At 38.6% G+C, this 22,120-nt stretch overlaps 2 protein-coding genes and 1 long non-coding RNA gene across 3 annotated transcripts in view; 2 read left to right on the forward strand and 1 right to left on the reverse strand.

Moving 5' to 3' along the window:
• Window positions 1–3,425, forward strand: part of LOC134796251 (uncharacterized) — a 45,392-nt gene extending 41,967 nt beyond the window's left edge. Inside the window, exons 10-11 of the mRNA XM_063768299.1 lie at window positions 548–2,587; window positions 2,629–3,425. Coding sequence (XP_063624369.1) covers window positions 548–769 — 222 coding nt within the window. The 3' untranslated portion in view covers window positions 770–2,587; window positions 2,629–3,425. The remainder of the gene's footprint in view (window positions 1–547; window positions 2,588–2,628) is intronic.
• Window positions 1–22,120, reverse strand: part of LOC134796255 (uncharacterized) — a 289,712-nt gene that overhangs the window by 130,457 nt on the left and 137,135 nt on the right. The window lies entirely within an intron of this gene.
• Window positions 7,167–22,120, forward strand: part of LOC134796245 (formin-like protein) — a 185,763-nt gene continuing 170,809 nt past the window's right edge. Inside the window, exon 1 of the mRNA XM_063768291.1 lies at window positions 7,167–7,507. Coding sequence (XP_063624361.1) covers window positions 7,352–7,507 — 156 coding nt within the window. The 5' untranslated portion in view covers window positions 7,167–7,351. The remainder of the gene's footprint in view (window positions 7,508–22,120) is intronic.

A 22,120-nucleotide genomic window follows, 5' to 3' on the forward strand; every position in this document is an offset into this window, starting at 1 on the left:
ACTAGTACTCTTGATAACATTAGCCACCATGGTCTTTGTATCTACATCACCACGCAATAGGGCGGGGCCGGGGTTGCGTTCTGGAACAACTGGAAATAATTAGGTACAACAATAGGGGCATGATTGTTAACGAACAATTGAATGTTGCGTCATCGCCGTTATTACGAATTTTTCCATCTCACTCACACTTGCACGGTAGGGGGAGTGGTCAAGGTATAAATATGGCCGACCATTCTAGACAGGTCATTCCGTTGCCGGGCGTCAGACCGTCAACAACTCCTGAGGATGCCTCGTAGAGAGGCGAAACACGTGTCGAGGTTTATTCTTTTGGTGGTGGTTTGTTATATTTATTTGCGTATTTATTTTTGCGGTGGGAGGGTGGTAATATTAATTGCATGTAAAAATACGCAAGTAAGTATAACGGGTTAGCACTGATTGACTAGCACGTTATCTTTTCGCGGATTAGCAAAGTAATATTTTGGTTTTAATTAGTATGGATTTCCGCAAAGTAACGCCTGATTCTATTCACTACCTATTATCTTTCCAGACGGAAAACCTGTTCTTCGTGCTGACGTACATCGGGCGCGACCTGGAGCAGGCGCTGCCGGGCGACCTGGAGCGGCTGCTCACGGCCGTGCGCGACGCCTTCCTCAACACGCACGCCGCGCCCTCCACGCGCCGCACGCTGCTGCAGCTCATCGAGCTGCACGCCAGCCGCTGGCAGCTGCCGGGCTGCGCCGTGCTCTACTACTACCCCTCCTCCAAGTAGGCGGCCGGGGCGGCAGAGATCTGCGTACACCGATGTGTCGTCGCAAAGTTTGCGAACTTGCGGAATTTCCACGTGGAGAACTTTAGGAAACTTGTCATATTTTTGATGGGAATCGAAATTTTCCATTTCCAAAATTAAAGTTTCCTGTGAAATTTTACAGAAATTTTAAGGACTTTGAAACTTTCGGCAACTTGAACATCTGCGTAGATAGATTGGGAAGCTAATTACGAAGCTCCGCGCGTATAGCTTAACTGACGTTTACATCCTTGTGGTATTAAGATGAAGATGCGTTTTGACCGTCCGACGGTACGCGTGAAATAAACGCGCGAATGGCGCGCCGCACCGGGCTTTGGCCTTAGGAGGAGGGTTTTCTGATAAACTGAGTCTGGTGCGCCTTGTTAATTACGTAGATGCATGCATAAAACTGCTGCAAGCTCAGATCAAGTGCCTTTCAAATTCATTACACATTTTCAACACTTTCAAGATATTGAACACAAGTTTCCAACGGAAACATGTATGAAATTTCTTTTAAAAGTGCGAAAATGGGCTGTATAATATTTTAGATTAGCTCTAGGTGGATTATTATGTAAAGGAGACGAAGATATATGCCTTAAAAGTATTAAAAAGTACGTGTAACATAGGTAGTTGACAAAATGGTGTACACTACTGTACGGTCCCCGCATAGTATTTGGTGCATTGCAACCTTTGTCGTTTGTTTATTATTCTAACTCTAGGTACCTATTGCCGTCTCCGTAGTACGCCTCTCGCTTTTTGTATACTTGTGCCGTATATAGCATTGTTAGTTATTCAATACCTAATAGCTGTCTTGAAGATTTTACTAGGGCTTACTAGGCACCATCAGTTAACCCTTTTCCAGGCATAGTACGATTTATCGACCACTACTACCATCGACCACATACGCGCCACTAGAATTTCAAGTTTAGCATTCCGATAGATTCAAATTAGATTGCACTTTCGGGAAATTTGATTTGTCTTCAAATGAATCATCAAAGCTGGATTAATTGGAATATATTTGGATTTTTCGGGAAAACCTTGTAGATTGGTGCGGCCTGGAAAAGGGTTAAACAATTAATTAAAGTTAGTAATCTTTTCAATACAAGCACGCATGATTTAATATTATGGAATTCATGTTTTTATATTATTCCCTAAATTATTAACTAATTCAGCCAGCTTATGTAATAGGGTCGATCAACTATTTCTTGTTGTTATTCTGTCCCATCAGCCAGGAGACAATAGTAGCATAGTTTCTTAGAAGAGCTGCTGTACCATGTTCTACAAACGTGCTTAGTAGATGTCCCATTATGGAAAGGCCTTATAACTACCAAAAAATTCAAGTTTGGTTCATTTAAATACGAAATAACTAGTATTTTAAGAGTGACCCAGGAGACCGTGACCATGGCAACTAGTGACAAGAAAAAGTTGATTCACCCAATAAGCAATTTTATTTTGTTTACCCTTTTTGTTTCAACAAACGTTTGACTGAGATTAGCGCGAGAATTTCAATGTTTATTATGCTTGTGATATTATTTAAATTTAAGTTACTGTAGGGTCTGTCTATTTCTGTCCTAACCAAAGACTGTAATGGCGTCGATATGTCTTAATTAACAAGGATTAATCAAAATAGTTGTTGAAGCTGGACCAAAATTTGTTTTATGTATTTTACCACACTCTTGACTTGTTTAGAGATAAGTGATACCATAGTACTTTTAAGTTCACATTTACATTAACAAGCACAATTTAAAGGCATTTATTTGATTGTAACATTGATATCATGACAAATACATAGTAAATTCAATTGTGTTAGATATTGAGTAAAGAAAAAAGACAAAAATAATAAGTTTCTGCTACGCGATCGGCGATAGATGGGTCCTGTGACACTTCAAATGACATTTCTTGTACTGATGCCAAAGTATAGATGATTTTACTTTTTTTTAGGGCAATGGTAGTATTGTAAAACAGCCAAGTCAGTTAAAACGTAGTAACTTATGTATGATCCATCTTTCGCCGAGCGAGGTATAATTTGGGTCACAAAAATGGAGAATTCATTTTTTTAATACCAAGACCAGTCGGGAATGGAACTAGAAAGTGATTCAGATACTGACATTATCAAAGAAACTTTTCTCGAAGACTTGATGCCTAAAACTCGTATGAAAACTCCCATGCGAATTAACCACACGGTTGTACCTTATAGAAATCATTAAAATTAACCTCCTTTATTGTGCTAACATCTATGATTGATAAGTGGGTGGTTCATTAAAAAATTTTAAAATGTTTTACTCAGAGGTTCACAACTGAATTTGTCTTGATACTTGACTTGTTATCAATGTTACTATATTATTGTGGTGTTTCCACAATAAAAATCGGCCAGCATAATTATTTATGTAGAAATGTATTTGATTGTTTAATATGTGTAAATTAATTATGAACTTTGTGAAGCAGTGTCAACTTTTAAGTATTACTGTAACACTTTATTATAATGTGTGGGACTTGTATAAGTCTTTAGTGAATGTTGTAAATTCATGTTAGTTGATTCACAATGTAAATTATATGTTAGATTAACATATAAAACACAAAAGACCATAACTGTTCATTACATATTACTATGCATTCTTAGCAGGTTAAGGTATGATTTATATATAAAAAAAATATAAAAACGTAAAAAAATGGTGCTAACATATTGGTATAGTAGTTTGTTTCTGAGGTTCGGGCAATAGTGCCCGATATCTCTAATTTTGTACCTAGGTAAACCAATAAAAATATTTACATACAATTTGTTTTATTTACTACAACCTTCGCGTGACTGTATTGAGTAAGGGGTCAACATAAGACCACATTAGAAAACACTAGGGTAGGGTAAGGTAAACTACCAAAATGATTAGCAATTTAGCATTCAATGGTAGCAGTCATCTATTTCTGTAGAGATAAGATTTATTTATGTACAAGTGGCAGACTATTAGATCATTTTATCATGGTATAAAATTAACGATAAACTAAAGATCTAACTAGTGTCGGTGTGTTTTTCATAGATAGGATTGATAGGTTTCGTTTTGCTCCGGTAGCCGTAGCCGGTCGTTGACACCTTTGGTTGACACTGACAGTTACAAATGATGACAGCAAAAATGTTGCCACACTAAAAAAATTGTTAGTCGATATGTTTAAAATCTAAAATAATCGATAAATTTTAGATGGTCAATTTCAATAACAAATAATAATAAAAAAATTCACATCACCTACTCAGAAAAGGGCTTTTCTTCTCTGCTAGAAGGGATCAAAATCCACATAATATATAGTCTAGCAAACCCAATTTGACGGTAAAAAACTAAACTCATCCCTTTTCGGGTGCTAGTACAGTTAGCAGCAGAAGTTACTAAGCGGGCGAGGTGTTCAAAATTCCCTTGACACGCTCATATTCACTTAATAAGCTCGTAAGCTCAAAATTTATTGCATTAACATGGCCTACTATGGGGCTATTCATAAATTACGTCTTTTCAAATTAGGGGGTGGGGGGGTCTGGAGAGTCTGGACATCGGATGGTTTTGGAGAGAGGGAGGGTTTGAAAATCGTCAAAAATAGATGACGTAATTTATGGACAGGCCGTGGACAGCCCCTATACTACTCGGTAAATGAGTTTCTGGAGAATTAATGTTACTAAGTCCCCATGATTGTTTAGATTTTAGATTACATAATTTGTGTAATTGTATTGTAATTTGAATTATATCTTATGTTATTGTTATTAATTTCTTAATGAAGTTGAATTATAGAATTGTTGACATTATCAATTTATAGTTCTGTGAATTTAAAAATTATTGACATGTGAATCTAAATTTATTATCATTTTGTAATTAATTATTGCTAAGTATGTAACTGACAGTGTATGATTAATACCAGTAAAAATCTATCTATCTATCTAATAATAAAGTCGCATCAAGATCATTTTGAACCTCGGAGTAATTAACAATGGAGCCGCCATTAACAGGCGTTCCCCTCTGTCGAAAATAGGCGGCCAATGGTCAACGACATGTCAACCATATGTATGGACTGACGTTTATCTGACATGACGTACGAGGGCCGCCTTTTAAGTCTTGTCGTTTGCAAATCTCTCACAATTATATAAAAAAACCGGGCAAGTGCGAGTCGGACTCGCGCACGAAGGGTTCCGTACCATAATGCAAAAAAAAAAACGAAAAAAAAGCAAAAAAAAACGGTCACCCATCCAAGTACTGACCACTCCCGACGTTGCTTAACTTTGGTCAAAAATCACGTTTGTTGTATGGGAGCCCCATTTAAATCTTTATTTTATTCTGTTTTTAGTATTTGTTGTTATAGCGGCAACAGAAATACATCATCTGTGAAAATTTCAACTGTCTAGCTATCACGGTTCGTGAGATACAGCCTGGTGACAGACGGACGGACGGACGGACGGACGGGCGGACGGACGGACGGACGGACAGCGAAGTCTTAGTAATAGGGTCCCGTTTTACCCTTTGGGTACGGAACCCTAAAAAACTACCATCGTATCAAACTATGTGAATTAAGTATTCAAAAACAATTAAACGAATCATGATTGACCGAACCGTTTTAGAATAGCGTCGAGTTAAAGTTGACAAGTCAGTTGTGAAAATGGAAATTTCATAGGAAAATTTCCGTGCGATAATTTTCTATAACTTTAAATGACGTTTAACGCGACTTCAGTGCTTTACAGAGCTGACTACTGTTTACATTGACAAAGCATCATGCCTTCTGATTGTGTAACGATTCTGATTTGGAATTTTAACGCGATTGCTCTAGTCTCGGTGATAGACTGGGTGAAGGTCGTCCGAACACCGCGAAAAACCAGGAAAGCATTGAGGCTGTACGGCAGCTGATTTTCGAAGATCGCTATGTGATATACCGAACGATAGCAGCTTCTATACGCATTTCAGGGACTACCATTTAAAAAACCTTACATGAAGAGCTAGGTGTAAAAAAAAAAATTCTCGCCGGACACCACATCTGCTTGCTGCCGACCGAAAAATGGCTCGCACTAGTTAGTGCTGCAAAACTCTACAGCAATTCGATCGAGGAGATACAAAACTCATTTATGACATGGTGAGTGGTGATGAATCTTGGATTTATGCTTATGATCCTGATTCCAAACAGCAATCCACCGTCTGAGTGTTCTAAAACGAGCGGAAACCGACCAAATAAGTCATACGCTCAAGTAGTACTTAAAAAAATAATCGCCTCGTTTGTCGCCAAAAGTGGACACGTTACCACCATCGTGTTAGAAAATCACAAAACAGTTAGCCCTGACTAGTACCTATATTACAGTTTGCTTACTAGAAGCTATAAGTGAATTCCGAAAAATCAACCGAAAACATCGTATGGTACTGAGCCAGGACAATGCAAGCTCACACTCCTCCCGGCAAACAATTGCGATTCTACTAGAGCAAAACGTCGAAATTCTGGACCACCCGCCGTACAGCCCTGACTTGAGCCCTAAAGATTTCTTTACTTTCCCTAAAATCATGCAATGTCTTCGTGGTTAATCGTACCGAATACAAGAAGAGGCGGTTGACGGATACAAAACGGCCATTTTGATGTCCCAACTTCGGAGTGGAATAAGTGGTTTCAAAACTGAATCGACCAAATGAAAAAGTGTATTAAATATCACAGCAAGTACTTAAAAAAACAATAAATAGTACTTGAGGTTTAAATTGTCTTTAGATTTTACAAACGACAGAACTTAAAAGGCACCCCTCGTACCTATACATTTGATGTGCCCCTCCCCCGCAAAAAACGGCAGACTATTTTGTACCGAAAATTTTAGACATAGCGTCTCCGTTGGTTATATCCTCTAAGTTTTGAACACCTCACCCGCTTAGCAACTTCTTGCTGCTGACTGTACTAGTGTAAGACACCGACAGCATCATTCCCTCTACCTATGATTGAAATGAGCTGAAATGAGACAGTCCTTGACCAAACTATAAGTTTTTTATTCCCTCTACTGTTTTATTTTTTATCGATTACGATTCGATAAAATCTACAATGTAATCGAACTTAAGAATTTTGTACCCAGGCAATACAAAAAAAGTATCGTTCAAAAACCTAAAACCTTTAGAATCCATTTAGTACTGTACAATGTACATATAAAAATATGTTTAATATACATATATGAATAATAACTATGATACAAATGTCTATGTAAATATAAAAAAGATGATATTTGTTATAAAATAAAAATTGCGGCGAGGTTTACGTATAAATTATGTTTTGATAGAATTAATGTGGTATCTGAGCTTACCTTTCACATGATTTGTCGAATAGCTGTCAATCCATTGTCAAAGTTTTGCCGCTAACTTCATGGCATTGACTACAGTCGCCGTGTCGTGCTCGCCTCGTCCCACGGCAAGGAAGTCTGCTTCGCTTTTGTTGCAGTTTGTTGATGAACGTCGGCTCGACCGCCGCTCGGTGTGATGTGACTTGTTGATTTATTAATCAGTGTTTAGTGCTGTTGTCTGTGATAAAAATGACCTGATGCATGGAATATGTGTTTAGTGTTTTTCAAGTGTTCAGTGTAAAATGGGTTTGATTACATCGCGAGAGCAAACAATGTTGGACGGGCCGGCAGTAGCGCCGGCCAAGAGTCACCATGTGCGGCAGGCGTCGACTAGGAACCGCACCAAGCCGCCGATGCCAGACAGAGATGAGCTGGAGAACCGTTTCGTTAAAGTTCTGGTATGTTTTAAACATATAAATGGCGATAATTCGCCGGTGGCTTGTTTACAAACAGTATTGTTTACTGTTAAGGATTACTTTGTTACGTGCGCGTTGCGCGGGGCTTCGTCGATAAACTTGATTCGATTGAATAGCTATCGGTTAAATTATAATGCATTCTCGTTGTAGCTTTAATTGAAGATATCAGTTAAACCTGTTTACGTTTGCTTGCGACTAGTTTCTGCCGTAGTTTCAAGCTAAACTCAATAGCTAAATCATTCAACGTTTACGATCGTAAAAACGGTAAGTATTTTATTACATGTATCATGATTAAGTTGCTCATCTACAAACTATTAGTAATACAAGATATATTTTGTAAACATTAAACAGCTGTGGATCTTATATAGTGGTTCTTGTACAAAACAATGTCATTGTAAATACAATAAGACAATAACATTTATTTTGTAAATACAATAACATCTAGGAATAAAAGTTTAGTATAAGTACATTGATATGACAACAACCATGCTATAATAATATAAGAAACATATTTATGGTATTTCTACAGTGATCATAAAAACTGTTTTTTTAATTGGACTAATCAGAATACTTAACCGTTTACTGATACGATTTCGTTTAATTCATTCATAAAAAAATTACAAATAACGGTTTTTCATGTTTTAGTTTTGCAAGTTGTATAAGCTGTAATCGAAATGAAAAGTTATTGATGATTATATAAACTATAACAATCAAATGTAATGTTTTACAACCAAAACCTGTACCTATATGTAACAAAACAAAACTGTATTATGTAAACTTGTTTTATGATTTAGATATTCATAAAAGCTGAATGAACAAGTAGATAAAAAATATTTATACATAACTTGAAGTGCTTGGGCTCGATTATTTTGGAACATCCTGTGTGTTTAGCAGAGATTTTAATATACATATACGACAAATAGATAAAATGCAACATGTGGGATGTTTCCCGTTTCAAAATCTCCTGTACCATTTATCTACACGCTTCGCTTGTCATTCTGTTTCGTAATTACTCTATTCAGTGTCAATACAAAATAACCCTTATTACATAAAAAATAAAGGTCTATGTGCAGTGCAGTGTTTAGTCAGTTGCATGTGATAAGACACCAAATGTTTCATTTCCTGTTTTTATCTATTGTGCTGGCTGCAACATGCATTTGTGTTTAAAACTTATTTATTGTACAACTTTAACATTGTCCTTGAGACAAAATGCACTTCAAGTTTTTATTACTTCGTTCCATTGTTGCATTGTAGTCAGGAAAAAACTTTTATAGCAGCATAAATTTGTGGGAATAATAGAATGAAAATCCCGGGACGGCGTTTTGATATCAGGGATTACTTTGACATTTTGTCAATTTATTTTATAATAAGTGTTATAAAATTAATATAAAACTAAAATTAACTACAATTAAGGTAACTAAAGCTAAAAAATGAAAATCCTGTTTATAATAATTAAGAATTTATTTATACTCAACTTATCATTTATTTGTATCAGCTTCTGTTTTTTTCAAGTATATCGATTTATAATAATAATTATAAAGCTGTTAATGTTGCTGACAGCTGCCTGCTCCTAGCCTCCTAGGTTTGATTCCTGGTCGGGGCATTTATTTGTGTGTCAGGTCAGGAACAACTTTTTGTGTTTCGATTTTATGTACCACTCAAATATTACAATTGTAGGTATTGAACTTATTATCGGACATTGTTAGTTTACATAGCTTATTATCTAATCAAGTACAAAAAAACTATTCCTATGAAATTTGATTTAAAAGTAAAGCTTCATCCCATTTTAATTTACTTATACCTTTTTTTTTTTTTTAATTCAACTCCATTGCCAACTACTAACTTACCTTAAGGTAAATTAAACTCAAGGTCCCCATAACATGAATAAACCAATTGTTTCCTCTGTTTGTTCAGTGGGTTTACCATTTTGTATTTAAGGCTCCGTCACACAGGCGCGTTTTGCGGGCGGCGCGTGAGCGGCGCTCGCCGCTTTTACATATAAAACGCTCACGCCCTGCAAGGAAAACGCGCCTGTGTGACGGAACCTTTAGTGTGAATGAATGCCATGATGAGCCATGAATTGAATAACCACCGAAGTGTCATTTTCGCAGTTTTGAATTTTGACCCTTTTTTATTATTCCATTATAACTAGTTCAAATTTCGTTTTATTTTCTTTTTATAAGGACATTGGGACTTGTAAAACTACTGTGTACTTTGAAATACCAGTTATTATAACCACTTCCGGATTTGATAATTGGGTATGTATGTACATAAGGATAAATCAACTGCTACCATCAGCCTACCTACGAACATTATTAATGTGAAATGTGAATATGTGTTTGTCCATAATCCTATTTAGTTAAAGGTTATTTGTTTTTGTTTAAACAATACTTAGAACAATCTTTATCGTGAGTTATGGAAAACCAGGGGAAAGGTCATTGCCCAACAGTGGGACATTCAAATAGGCTAAAGAAAAAAAATCTTCATAGACCTAGCTTATTTACTTAGTATAGCAAAGTAGTTAAAAAAATATCTATCTATAAACCGCATCGGAACGCGTGGTATTCCATCAGGTGGTGTGCAGGATTAAAGCAGCCAGTAAATCCAAATAAACAACTGGCACTACTTTTTACAAGAATCTATTTATTTCTAGACCAGTTTGTTTATTCATTCACTGTAGTCTAGCACTTTTTTACCTACAATACCTACTCAGCATAAAGCTCAGGCATTAAAAAGATCATAACAGCCGCAAAACATTTGAATTTTCAACCTTATTATATCGAATTTAAGGCAAAGTAAGAACTGTACTGTAGAAAGGTCGCAATGCCTTCAATATCTTGGCTAGGCAAAATGGTTCTTAGTATCAACGTTAACTGGTTACATCTCGAAGCGTCCGCGGCAATTGCACTAAGTCCACTTTCCCATAACATCTACAACATCTTACGCCCTTTTGTACCCGTTAAGGGTGGCAGGACGTGTATATGGCCATACGGGTGCACAGTGGCCCATTGATGAGTTATTTTTACACTTATCTCTCAGCGCCAATAACAGGGGTTACGAGATTCAATGCCTGGTGTTGATACTTGGACAGAATTGTTGTATGAACTAAAAGTTTATACTGTATAAACTTTTGTACAGTTCATTGGCGTTGTGGTAAAACTATCCAGGTAGTCTTTAACACAAATAACCATTATCCTTTCCGAACTCGTTCCTCCTGTAGGACGGTTCAGCTCACACCGTAGTCTATATAGACTTTTTGACAGCTGGAATCACCCCAGCGCCGCCATTCCTCACATTCTTATTTGCGCGCCCGCGCCACACTCGCCCCTTTTAAAACTTTTTCTTACAATTATTTTCTCATTTACCTTTTTGGCGTTCCTACCGTTTGGCGCCTACCGCTCCACTTGCTCTACCCTAGGACCGGCCCTGTTTATGCAACATGCAACCATTCTTGAAAGTACTAAAAGAAAGAAATGTCCTGAGAGGCCTTGTTTGGACCTGTGGTTATGATTTGTTTGGTTGTTACTTTGTTCTGTGTATTTGTGTCTAACTAATGTAGCATATCAAAAAAGAGCAACTGATAAAAGGACCCCAATTCGTTTTGTTAAGCGTTCGTGTTGTTGGGTTATCAATAACATGTTTTGGCTGTGTTGTATGCTTATCGGAATAAATACATTAATTCATTTTTTCAATGTCAATAATACATGGAACTCATGGAAGTAAAACGTGAATCGTATAGAATGCGATAATCCTACAATAAAAAAACACTTCCTGTCTCCATCATCAGATCAGCTCCATGTCATCCGATTTAAATAATGTATGCAAAATCTCAGCTCAATCGGAAATCGGGAATTGGGTCAATTTTAGCTTCCAAGATTTTATCCACGCTAACATACATAATACTAACAGGGCAAGTTAAATAAAAGCTAAAGAAATTAATATCGTGCATTAACCCCGACGTAATCGATTTAATAATGTCTGTCGGGTCACAGATATGTATCCCAGTAGTCTACGATTCGCATGTAACATTCAAAAAATTGTTTTATTATATTCACGAATTGCGCGAATTCATTCGCGATTCGCGTGAACTACGTTTGTTATATTTGTAACAAATTGCAATTTATTGAAATCCTACACGCGAATCGAATCACGAAAGCGCAGACAGTGCACCCAGACAGACAGTAATATTGACTCTTGAAACTTGTATTAACAAAGACTTGCGTCAGTGAGGGTGAAATTTTAGGCACTAATAAAGCAGGTTCCTTCCCGATTTTGCTATGACCACAATAAATTGAAATATATAAAATATATGATGCTAAATAGCTCAGAAAATATTTAATGTAGGTATTTTGTTAATGTAGCATCTATTTATTATTAATAAATATATCCAAATTATAAGCGACAACTTGGACAATCGAACTGTCATAGTCTTCTTCTTCTCCCTGCCCTTATCCCACGTTATGTGGGGTCGGCACAATGTCTTTCGTCACCTCAGCACTCACTCCTTTCTTTCTCATATCCTCTTTCACACAATCCATCCATCGAACTGTCACCTCAGAACTCACTCCTTTCTTTCTCATATCCTCTTTCACACAATCCATCCATCGAACTGTCACCTCAGCACTCACTCCTCTTTCTTTCTCATATCCTCTTTCACACAATCCATCCATCGAACTGTCACCTCAGCACTCACTCCTTTATTTCTCATATCCTCTTTCACAGAATCCATCCATCGAACTGTCACCTCAGCACTCACTCCTTTCTTTCTCATATCCTCTTTCACACAATCCATCCATCGAACTGTCATTTTAGTATCTTGGAAATATAAGGCTTAGACGATAATCAAGTGCTTTGGTGAATATATAGTAAAAAAATATTAATAGCCTTTATTCCAATCACAATATAGACTACTTTAAATTGCGTAATTTTCCAACCGTCGCGTGTTCTGTTCGCGATTAATTCTATTCCTGGCTTCTAGTCACCACTAATTGGCTTTTGACAAAGGAAACATGCCAAGGACCTCTTTAACAGGCAAATTGCACGAAACATGAGTCGTGAGTCATCGGACCCGTAATGCGGGTCAAATGGGGGCCTTGACTGATCATGGTGATGGATGGTTGCGATTGCGACATAGCTTATCAATTGATGTAAATAAATAAACAGCTGTGAAGGTCGGTGGTGATATGTAAACATTGTAGTTCACTGTAGTAAGTACCAGAGGGTCTTTCCGCCATCATCAAAAATTCTAAAAAAATTCTATCGCTCTTGCGTATTCGAGCGATAGAGAGGCAGATAAAGAAATTTCGTTTTTCGCAGTAGGCCTCTCCCTCTCTATCAATCAAAGGCGTAAATATCGAGAATATACTGCCAATGCCAATTGGCTAACCAAGTCATCAATTTATCATTTATTATTATCACAACAATTATCGCTTCCTCGGCATATTTTTATTATTTGAAGAATGTCATTCTTCGTAAGCGACATTTTCGTGGAATGTACCTTTGGAGCCCAGGGTCCGCTTTTCGACTTCCTCTCCTCCACTTCGCCTGGTCTTCGCTATCATCTTCTGTGAGGCCATTGACGCACATATCATCCCTCGCAACGTCAAGCCATCACATCCAGGACTTTCCCCTTTTAATACTTTGGTACTATTAGATACGTATTTTGTGATTTTACAGCTACAAGTATATGTGCCACCTAAGTAGTTAGCTCTAACTTGTCAGGGTTTCGCACACCTCGTGCCTTCTTACGGTCGCGTTCGCAAACCAAGCGTGTATAAGCCGCGAATAGTCTTCTATTTACCATAATCTATCGTAAGTACATAGGGTTAAGTATGACTAGGTGTAGCTAAATTGAAATAACCTTTATCCGCTAGCGACGGAAGAGGGCGTTCTGACGTTTCGTCACCGCTTATATACTTGCCTATAGCTGGATAATACCTATTAGCCCTTATATCCAAACGAACAGGATACTTAGCAAACCTCGCTACCTCCTTGTAGGCACAAACTTGCTTAAATAGAGTAGAACGTTTAAAGATTCGCGCAGAACAGTCGTCCTCAATGCTCGCCGATCAATATTATCATATTCATTGTGTTTGCGCTGAGATGTATCATGTAGCGGTGTTATTGCCTAGTTCAACAAGTTTCTTTTTCCTTAATTTCTATCTATAACCCTTTTATCCTGAGTAAAAGACTAGAGAACATCTTTAGTCTTAGCTCGTTGTGCCGCTTGGCAAATGCCCCCTCTAGCTCTTTCCATTGTAGTCTGGCATGGGCCACACTCCATTTCGGGTCCGCCTTTAGTTTAAGTTCATTCCCCCATTTACGCGAAAGAACCGCATGTTTAATCCTCATTTCCATAGCTATGCACCGTGAGTAATTGGGTCAGAGACCCCAGAGTTGAACTCTTATTGGTGATAATGAGGTATTTGCGCATCTCATCAAATTGGCGTTGGCGCGTTAACAGCTAACTCCTACGTACCATCGTGCACGTTGCTCGACTACTTGTATACCTTATTGCGAAGATATAAGGTCGAATGATGGTCATGTGTTGCTGTTACGGGTATAACACCTACGATTTCAATGTTACGAAAGAAACGTCTAACGGTTATGTTCCTGGTTATATTCCAAATAGGTAAATAGGTCTTATACACAAAACAGACATGGAAAAAGTTTGAAAAATGCGTATGTATGATCACAACTTGTTCCATATTGTTGTGTTTTCCTCTGCCAATGTAGTGTAAAGTACCTTTATTACATACTCGTAATTGTATAGGTTTTCGTTCGGATGATTCACAAACGACATACACTAAGCCCTAAGGGCTCATGTAGACGGCGTGCGAACTCGCATGCGTTTTTACTTATATTGCGGACTATTGAGGTTACATCAAATACAGCTATGTAATAATGTAATAATTAATAAAACTCGCATGCGAGTTATCGCACCGTCTGAGCCCTGACTGAGGTTTTTCATGCTCGTGAAGTTGACCACCCCATATCGTTTGCCCGCAAATGGCATAGCTATATCGTTTGTTCATCGTTAGTTCACGTTTGTTCAGTAGGTAAAATCGTAAGGACCCGATTCTAACATCATTTTTTTTAAAAAACAAAGGGGGGTGGCTGTCTTCACGCTAGCCACCCCAAACCACTTTTTGTAATTTTTTTTGGTCTAGATAGCAAGATATTCGTTAGTTCACGTTTGTTCAGGCATTAAAATCGTTAGGACCCGATTCCTTCATTTTTTTTTATTTTTTCAAAGTGGGGTGGCTGTCTTCACGCTAGCCACCCCACATCGAAATCAGCCAAACTAACCATGTGAACTCATCGAGCGACGTTAGTTCACGTTTGTTCAGGCATTAAAATCGTTAGGATCTCATTAGATTTGCCATAAAAAAATAAAATCGAAAAATTCATATATATGGGACAGCGGAGCCAAGTAATGTGGTCTAGCAAGCAATCGACGCGGATACTAACGATTCTTTAGCTTGAATAAACTTATATGGACGATATTTAAGCGATAAATTATAGTGCCTTGCGGGCGTTCAAAACATTATAAGAGATATCCGTCGTTTTATATTTTTTTATACTATGGGGGTGGCTGTCTTCACGCTCGCCACCCCAAATCACTTTTTGTAATTTTTATTGGTCTAGATAGCAAGACATTCGTTAGTTCACGTTTGTTCAGGCATTTAAATCGTTAGGACCCGATTCCTTCATTTTTTTTTATTTTTTCAAAGTGGGGTGGCTGACTTCACGCTAGCCACCCCACCCCGAAATCAGCCAAACTAACCATGTGAACTCATCGAGCGACGTTAGTTCACGTTTGTTCAGGCATTAAAATCGTTAGGATCTCATTAGATTTGCCATAAAAAAATAAAATCGAAAAATTCATATATATGGGCCAGCCGAGGCATGTAATGTGCCTAAGTCGACGGCTGAAAAAAATACTCAGAATCGGGTCCTTACGATGCCACTTGCAGGACAACGTCAGCAGACTATACTGATTCAAGATAGATAGGTCATTTGCGGGCGTTAGAAACAGATTTGCTGGAAAAAATTAAAACTTGAAAATCTGAATAACTCAACTTACGCTCCTAAGTCGACGGCTGAAAAAAATAGTCAGAATCGGGTCCTTACGATGCCACTTGCAGGACAACGTCAGTAGACCAACCTGATTCAAGATAGATAGGTCATTTGCGGGCGTTCAAAACAGATTTGCCGGAAAAAATTAAAACATGAAAATCTGAATAACTTAACTTACGCTCCTAAGTCGACGGCTGAAAAAAATACTCAGAATCGGGTCCTTACGATGCCACTTGCAGGACAATCTCAGCAGACCATACTGATTCAAGATAGATAGGTCATTTGCGGGCGTTAGAAACAGATTTGCTGGAAAAAATTAAAACTTGAAAATCTGAATAACTCAACTTACGCTCCTAAGTCGACGGCTGAAAAAAATAGTCAGAATCGGGTCCTTACGATGCCACTTGCAGGACAACGTCAGTAGACCAACCTGATTCAAGATAGATAGGTCATTTGCGGGCGTTCAAAACAGATTTGCCGGAAAAAATTAAAACATGAAAATCTGAATAACTTAACTTACGCTCCTAAGTCGACGGCTGAAAAAAATACTCAGAATCGGGTCCTTACGATGCCACTTGCAGGACAATCTCAGCAGACCATACTGATTCAAGATAGATAGGTCATTTGCGGGCGTTAGAAACAGATTTGCTGGAAAAAATTAAAACTTGAAAATCTGAATAACTCAACTTACGCTCCTAAGTCGACGGCTGAAAAAAATAGTCAGAATCGGGTCCTTACGATGCCACTTGCAGGACAACGTCAGTAGACCAACCTGATTCAAGATAGATAGGTCATTTGCGGGCGTTCAGAACAGATTTGCCGGAAAAAATTAAAACATGAAAATCTGAATAACTCAACTTACGCTCCTAAGTCGACGGCTGAAAAAAATAGTCAGAATCGGGTCCTTACGATGCCACTTGCAGGACAACGTCAGTAGACCAACCTGATTCAAGATAGATAGGTCATTTGCGGGCGTTCAAAACAGATTTGCCGGAAAAAATTAAAACATGTAAATCTGAATAACTCAACTTACGCTCCTAAGTCGACGGCTGAAAAAAATAGTCAGAATCGGGTCCTTACGATGCCACTTGCAGGACAATGTCAGCAGACCATACTGATTCAAGACAGATAGGTCATTTGCGGGCGATCAAAACAGATTTAACGGAAAAAAAATAAAACTTGTAAATCTGGATTACTCAACTGACGCTCCTAAGTCGAACGCTGAAAAAAATACTCAGAATCGGGTCCTTACGATGCCACTTGCAGGACAACGTCAGCAGACTATACTGATTCAAGATAGATAGGTCATTTGCGGGCGATCAAAACAGATTTAACGGAAAAAAATAAAACTTGAAAATCTGGATTACTCAACTTACGCTCCTAAGTCGACGGCTGAAAAAAATAGTCAGAATCGGGTCCTTACGATGCCACTTGCAGGACAATCTCAGCAGACCATACTGATTCAAGATAGATAAGTCATTTGCGGGCGTTCGAAACAGATTTGCTGGAAAAAATTAAAACTTGAAAATCTGAATAACTCAACTTACGCTCCTAAGTCGACGGCTGAAAAAAATAGTCAGAATCGGGTCCTTACGATGCCACTTGCAGGACAATCTCAGCAGACCATACTGATTCAAGATAGATAGGTCATTTGCGGGCGTTCGAAACAGATTTGCTGGAAAAAATTAAAACTTGAAAATCTGAATAACTCAACTTACGCTCCTAAGTCGACGGCTGAAAAAAATAGTCAGAATCCGGTCCTTACGATGCCACTTGCAGGACAACGTCAGTAGACCAACCTGATTCAAGATAGATAGGTCATTTGCGGGCGTTCAAAACAGATTTGCCGGAAAAAATTAAAACATGAAAATCTGAATAACTCAACTTACGCTCCTAAGTCGACGGCTGAAAAAAATAGTCAGAATCGGGTCCTTACGATGCCACTTGCAGGACAATCTCAGCAGACCATACTGATTCAAGATAGATAGGTCATTTGCGGGCGTTAGAAACAGATTTGCTGGAAAAAATTAAAACTTGAAAATCTGAATAACTCAACTTACGCTCCTAAGTCGACGGCTGAAAAAAATACTCAGAATCGGGTCCTTACGATGCCACTTGCAGGTCAATCTCAACAGACCATACTGATTCAAGATAGATAGGTCATTTGCGGGCGTTCGAAACAGATTTGCTGGAAAAAATTAAAACTTAAAAATCTGAATAACTCAACTTACGCTCCTAAGTCGACGGCTGAAAAAAATAGTCAGAATCGAGTCCTTACGATGCCACTTGCAGGACAATCTCAGCAGACCATACTGATTCAAGATAGATAGGTCATTTGCGGGCGTTCGAAACAGATTTGCTGGAAAAAATTAAAACTTGAAAATCTGAATAACTCAACTTACGCTCCTAAGTCGTCGGCAGAAAAAAATAGTCAGAATCGGGTCCTTACGATGCCACTTGCAGGACAACGTCAGTAGACCAACCTGATTCAAGATAGATAGGTCATTTGCGGGCGTTCAAAACAGATTTGCCGGAAAAAATTAAAACATGAAAATCTGAATAACTCAACTTACGCTCCTAAGTCGACGGCTGAAAAAAATAGTCAGAATCGGGTCCTTACGATGCAACTTGCAGGACAATCTCAGCAGACCATACTGATTCAAGATAGATAGGTCATTTGCGGGCGTTAGAAACAGATTTGCTGGAAAAAAATAAAACTTGAAAATCTGAATAACTCAACTTACGCTCCTAAGTCGACGGCTGAAAAAAATAGTCAGAATCGGGTCCTTACGATGTCACTTGCAGGACAACGTCAGTAGACCAACCTGATTCAAGATAGATAGGTCATTTGCGGGCGTTCAAAACAGATTTGCCGGAAAAAATTAAAACATGAAAATCTGAATAACTCAACTTACGCTCCTAAGTCGACGGCTGAAAAAAATAGTCAGAATCGGGTCCTTACGATGCCACTTGCAGGACAACGTCAGTAGACCAACCTGATTCAAGATAGATAGGTCATTTGCGGGCGTTCAAAACAGATTTGCCGGAAAAAATTAAAACATGAAAATCTGAATAACTCAACTTACGCTCCTAAGTCGACGGCTGAAAAAAATAGTCAGAATCGGGTCCTTACGATGCCACTTGCAGGACAATCTCAGCAGACCATACTGATTCAAGATAGATAGGTCATTTGCGGGCGTTCGAAACAGATTTGCTGGAAAAAATTAAAACTTGAAAATCTGAATAACTCAACTTACGCTCCTAAGTCGACGGCTGAAAAAAATAGTCAGAATCGGGTCCTTACGATGCCACTTGCAGGACAATCTCAGCAGACCATACTGATTCAAGATAGATAGGTCATTTGCGGGCGTTCGAAACAGATTTGCTGGAAAAAATTAAAACTTGAAAATCTGAATAACTCAACTTACGCTCCTAAGTCGACGGCTGAAAAAAATACTCAGAATCGGGTCCTTACGATGCCACTTGCAGGACAACGTCAGCAGACTATACTGATTCAAGATAGATAGGTCATTTGCGGGCGTTAGAAACAGATTTGCTGGAAAAAATTAAAACTTGAAAATCTGAATAACTCAACTTACGCTCCTAAGTCGACGGCTGAAAAAAATAGTCAGAATCGGGTCCTTACGATGCCACTTACAGGACAACGTCAGTAGACCAACCTGATTCAAGATAGATAGGTCATTTGCGGGCGTTCAAAACAGATTTGCCGGAAAAAATTAAAACATGAAAATCTGAATAACTCAACTTACGCTCCTAAGTCGACGGCTGAAAAAAATAGTCAGAATCGGGTCCTTACGATGCCACTTGCAGGACAACGTCAGTAGACCAACCTGATTCAAGATAGATAGGTCATTTGCGGGCGTTCAAAACAGATTTGCCGGAAAAACTTAAAACATGAAAATCTGAATAACTCAACTTACGCTCCTAAGTCGACGGCTGAAAAAAATAGTCAGAATCGGGTCCTTACGATGCCACTTGCAGGACAACGTCAGTAGACCAACCTGATTCAAGATAGATAGGTCATTTGCGGGCGTTCAAAACAGATTTGCCGGAAAAAATTAAAACATGAAAATCTGAATAACTTAACTTACGCTCCTAAGTCGACGGCTGAAAAAAATACTCAGAATCGGGTCCTTACGATGCCACTTGCAGGACAATCTCAGCAGACCATACTGATTCAAGATAGATAGGTCATTTGCGGGCGTTAGAAACAGATTTGCTGGAAAAAATTAAAACTTGAAAATCTGAATAACTCAACTTACGCTCCTAAGTCGACGGCTGAAAAAAATAGTCAGAATCGGGTCCTTACGATGCCACTTGCAGGACAACGTCAGTAGACCAACCTGATTCAAGATAGATAGGTCATTTGCGGGCGTTCAGAACAGATTTGCCGGAAAAAATTAAAACATGAAAATCTGAATAACTCAACTTACGCTCCTAAGTCGACGGCTGAAAAAAATAGTCAGAATCGGGTCCTTACGATGCCACTTGCAGGACAAAGTCAGTAGACCAACCTGATTCAAGATAGATAGGTCATTTGCGGGCGATCAAAACAGATTTAACGGAAAAAATAAAACTTGAAATTCTGAATTACTCAAATTATGCTCCTAGGTCGACGGCTGAAAAAAATACTTATAATCGGGTCCTTACGATGCCACTTGCAGGACAATGTCAGCAGACCATACTGATTCAAGACAGATAGGTCATTTGCGGGCGATCAAAACAGATTTAACGGAAAAAAAATAAAACTTGTAAATCTGTATTACTCAACTGACGCTCCTAAGTCGAACGCTGAAAAAAATACTCAGAATCGGGTCCTTACGATGCCACTTGCAGGACAACGTCAGCAGACTATACTGATTCAAGATAGATAGGTCATTTGCGGGCGATCAAAACAGATTTAAAGGAAAAAAATAAAACTTGAAAATCTGGATTACTCAACTTACGCTCCTAAGTCGACGGCTGAAAAAAATAGTCAGAATCGGGTCCTTACGATGCCACTTGCAGGACAATCTCAGCAGACCATACTGATTCAAGATAGATAGGTCATTTGCGGGCGTTCGAAACAGATTTGCTGGAAAAAATTAAAACTTGAAAATCTGAATAACTCAACTTACGCTCCTAAGTCGACGGCTGAAAAAAATAGTCAGAATCGGGTCCTTACGATGCCACTTGCAGGACAATCTCAGCAGACCATACTGATTCAAGATAGATAGGTCATTTGCGGGCGTTCGAAACAGATTTGCTGGAAAAAATTAAAACTTGAAAATCTGAATAACTCAACTTACGCTCCTAAGTCGACGGCTGAAAAAAATAGTCAGAATCGGGTCCTTACGATGCCACTTGCAGGACAACGTCAGTAGACCAACCTGATTCAAGATAGATAGGTCATTTGCGGGCGTTCAAAACAGATTTGCCGGAAAAAATTAAAACATGAAAATCTGAATAACTCAACTTACGCTCCTAAGTCGACGGCTGAAAAAAATAGTCAGAATCGGGTCCTTACGATGCCACTTGCAGGACAATCTCAGCAGACCATACTGATTCAAGATAGATAGGTTATTTGCGGGCGTTCGAAACAGATTTGCTGGAAAAAATTAAAACTTGAAAATCTGAATAACTCAACTTACGCTCCTAAGTCGACGGCTGAAAAAAATACTCAGAATCGGGTCCTTACGATGCCACTTGCAGGACAACGTCAGTAGACCAACCTGATTCAAGATAGATAGGTCATTTGCGGGCGTTCGAAACAGATTTGCTGGAAAAAATTAAAACTTAAAAATCTGAATAACTCAACTTACGCTCCTAAGTCGACGGCTGAAAAAAATAGTCAGAATCGAGTCCTTACGATGCCACTTGCAGGACAATCTCAGCAGACCATACTGATTCAAGATAGATAGGTCATTTGCGGGCGTTCGAAACAGATTTGCTGGAAAAAATTAAAACTTGAAAATCTGAATAACTCAACTTACGCTCCTAAGTCGTCGGCAGAAAAAAATAGTCAGAATCGGGTCCTTACGATGCCACTTGCAGGACAACGTCAGTAGACCAACCTGATTCAAGATAGATAGGTCATTTGCGGGCGTTCAAAACAGATTTGCCGGAAAAAATTAAAACATGAAAATCTGAATAACTCAACTTACGCTCCTAAGTCGACGGCTGAAAAAAATAGTCAGAATCGGGTCCTTACGATGCCACTTGCAGGACAATCTCAGCAGACCATACTGATTCAAGATAGATAGGTCATTTGCGGGCGTTCGAAACAGATTTGCTGGAAAAAATTAAAACTTGAAAATCTGAATAACTCAACTTACGCTCCTAAGTCGTCGGCTGAAAAAAATAGTCAGAATCGGGTCCTTACGATGCCACTTGCAGGACAACGTCAGTAGACCAACCTGATTCAAGATAGATAGGTCATTTGCGGGCGTTCAAAACAGATTTGCCGGAAAAAATTAAAACATGAAAATCTGAATAACTCAACTTACGCTCCTAAGT

Source organism: Cydia splendana, chromosome 13 (genome assembly GCF_910591565.1).
Source record: "Cydia splendana chromosome 13, ilCydSple1.2, whole genome shotgun sequence".
Classification (NCBI taxonomy): domain Eukaryota; kingdom Metazoa; phylum Arthropoda; class Insecta; order Lepidoptera; family Tortricidae; genus Cydia; species Cydia splendana.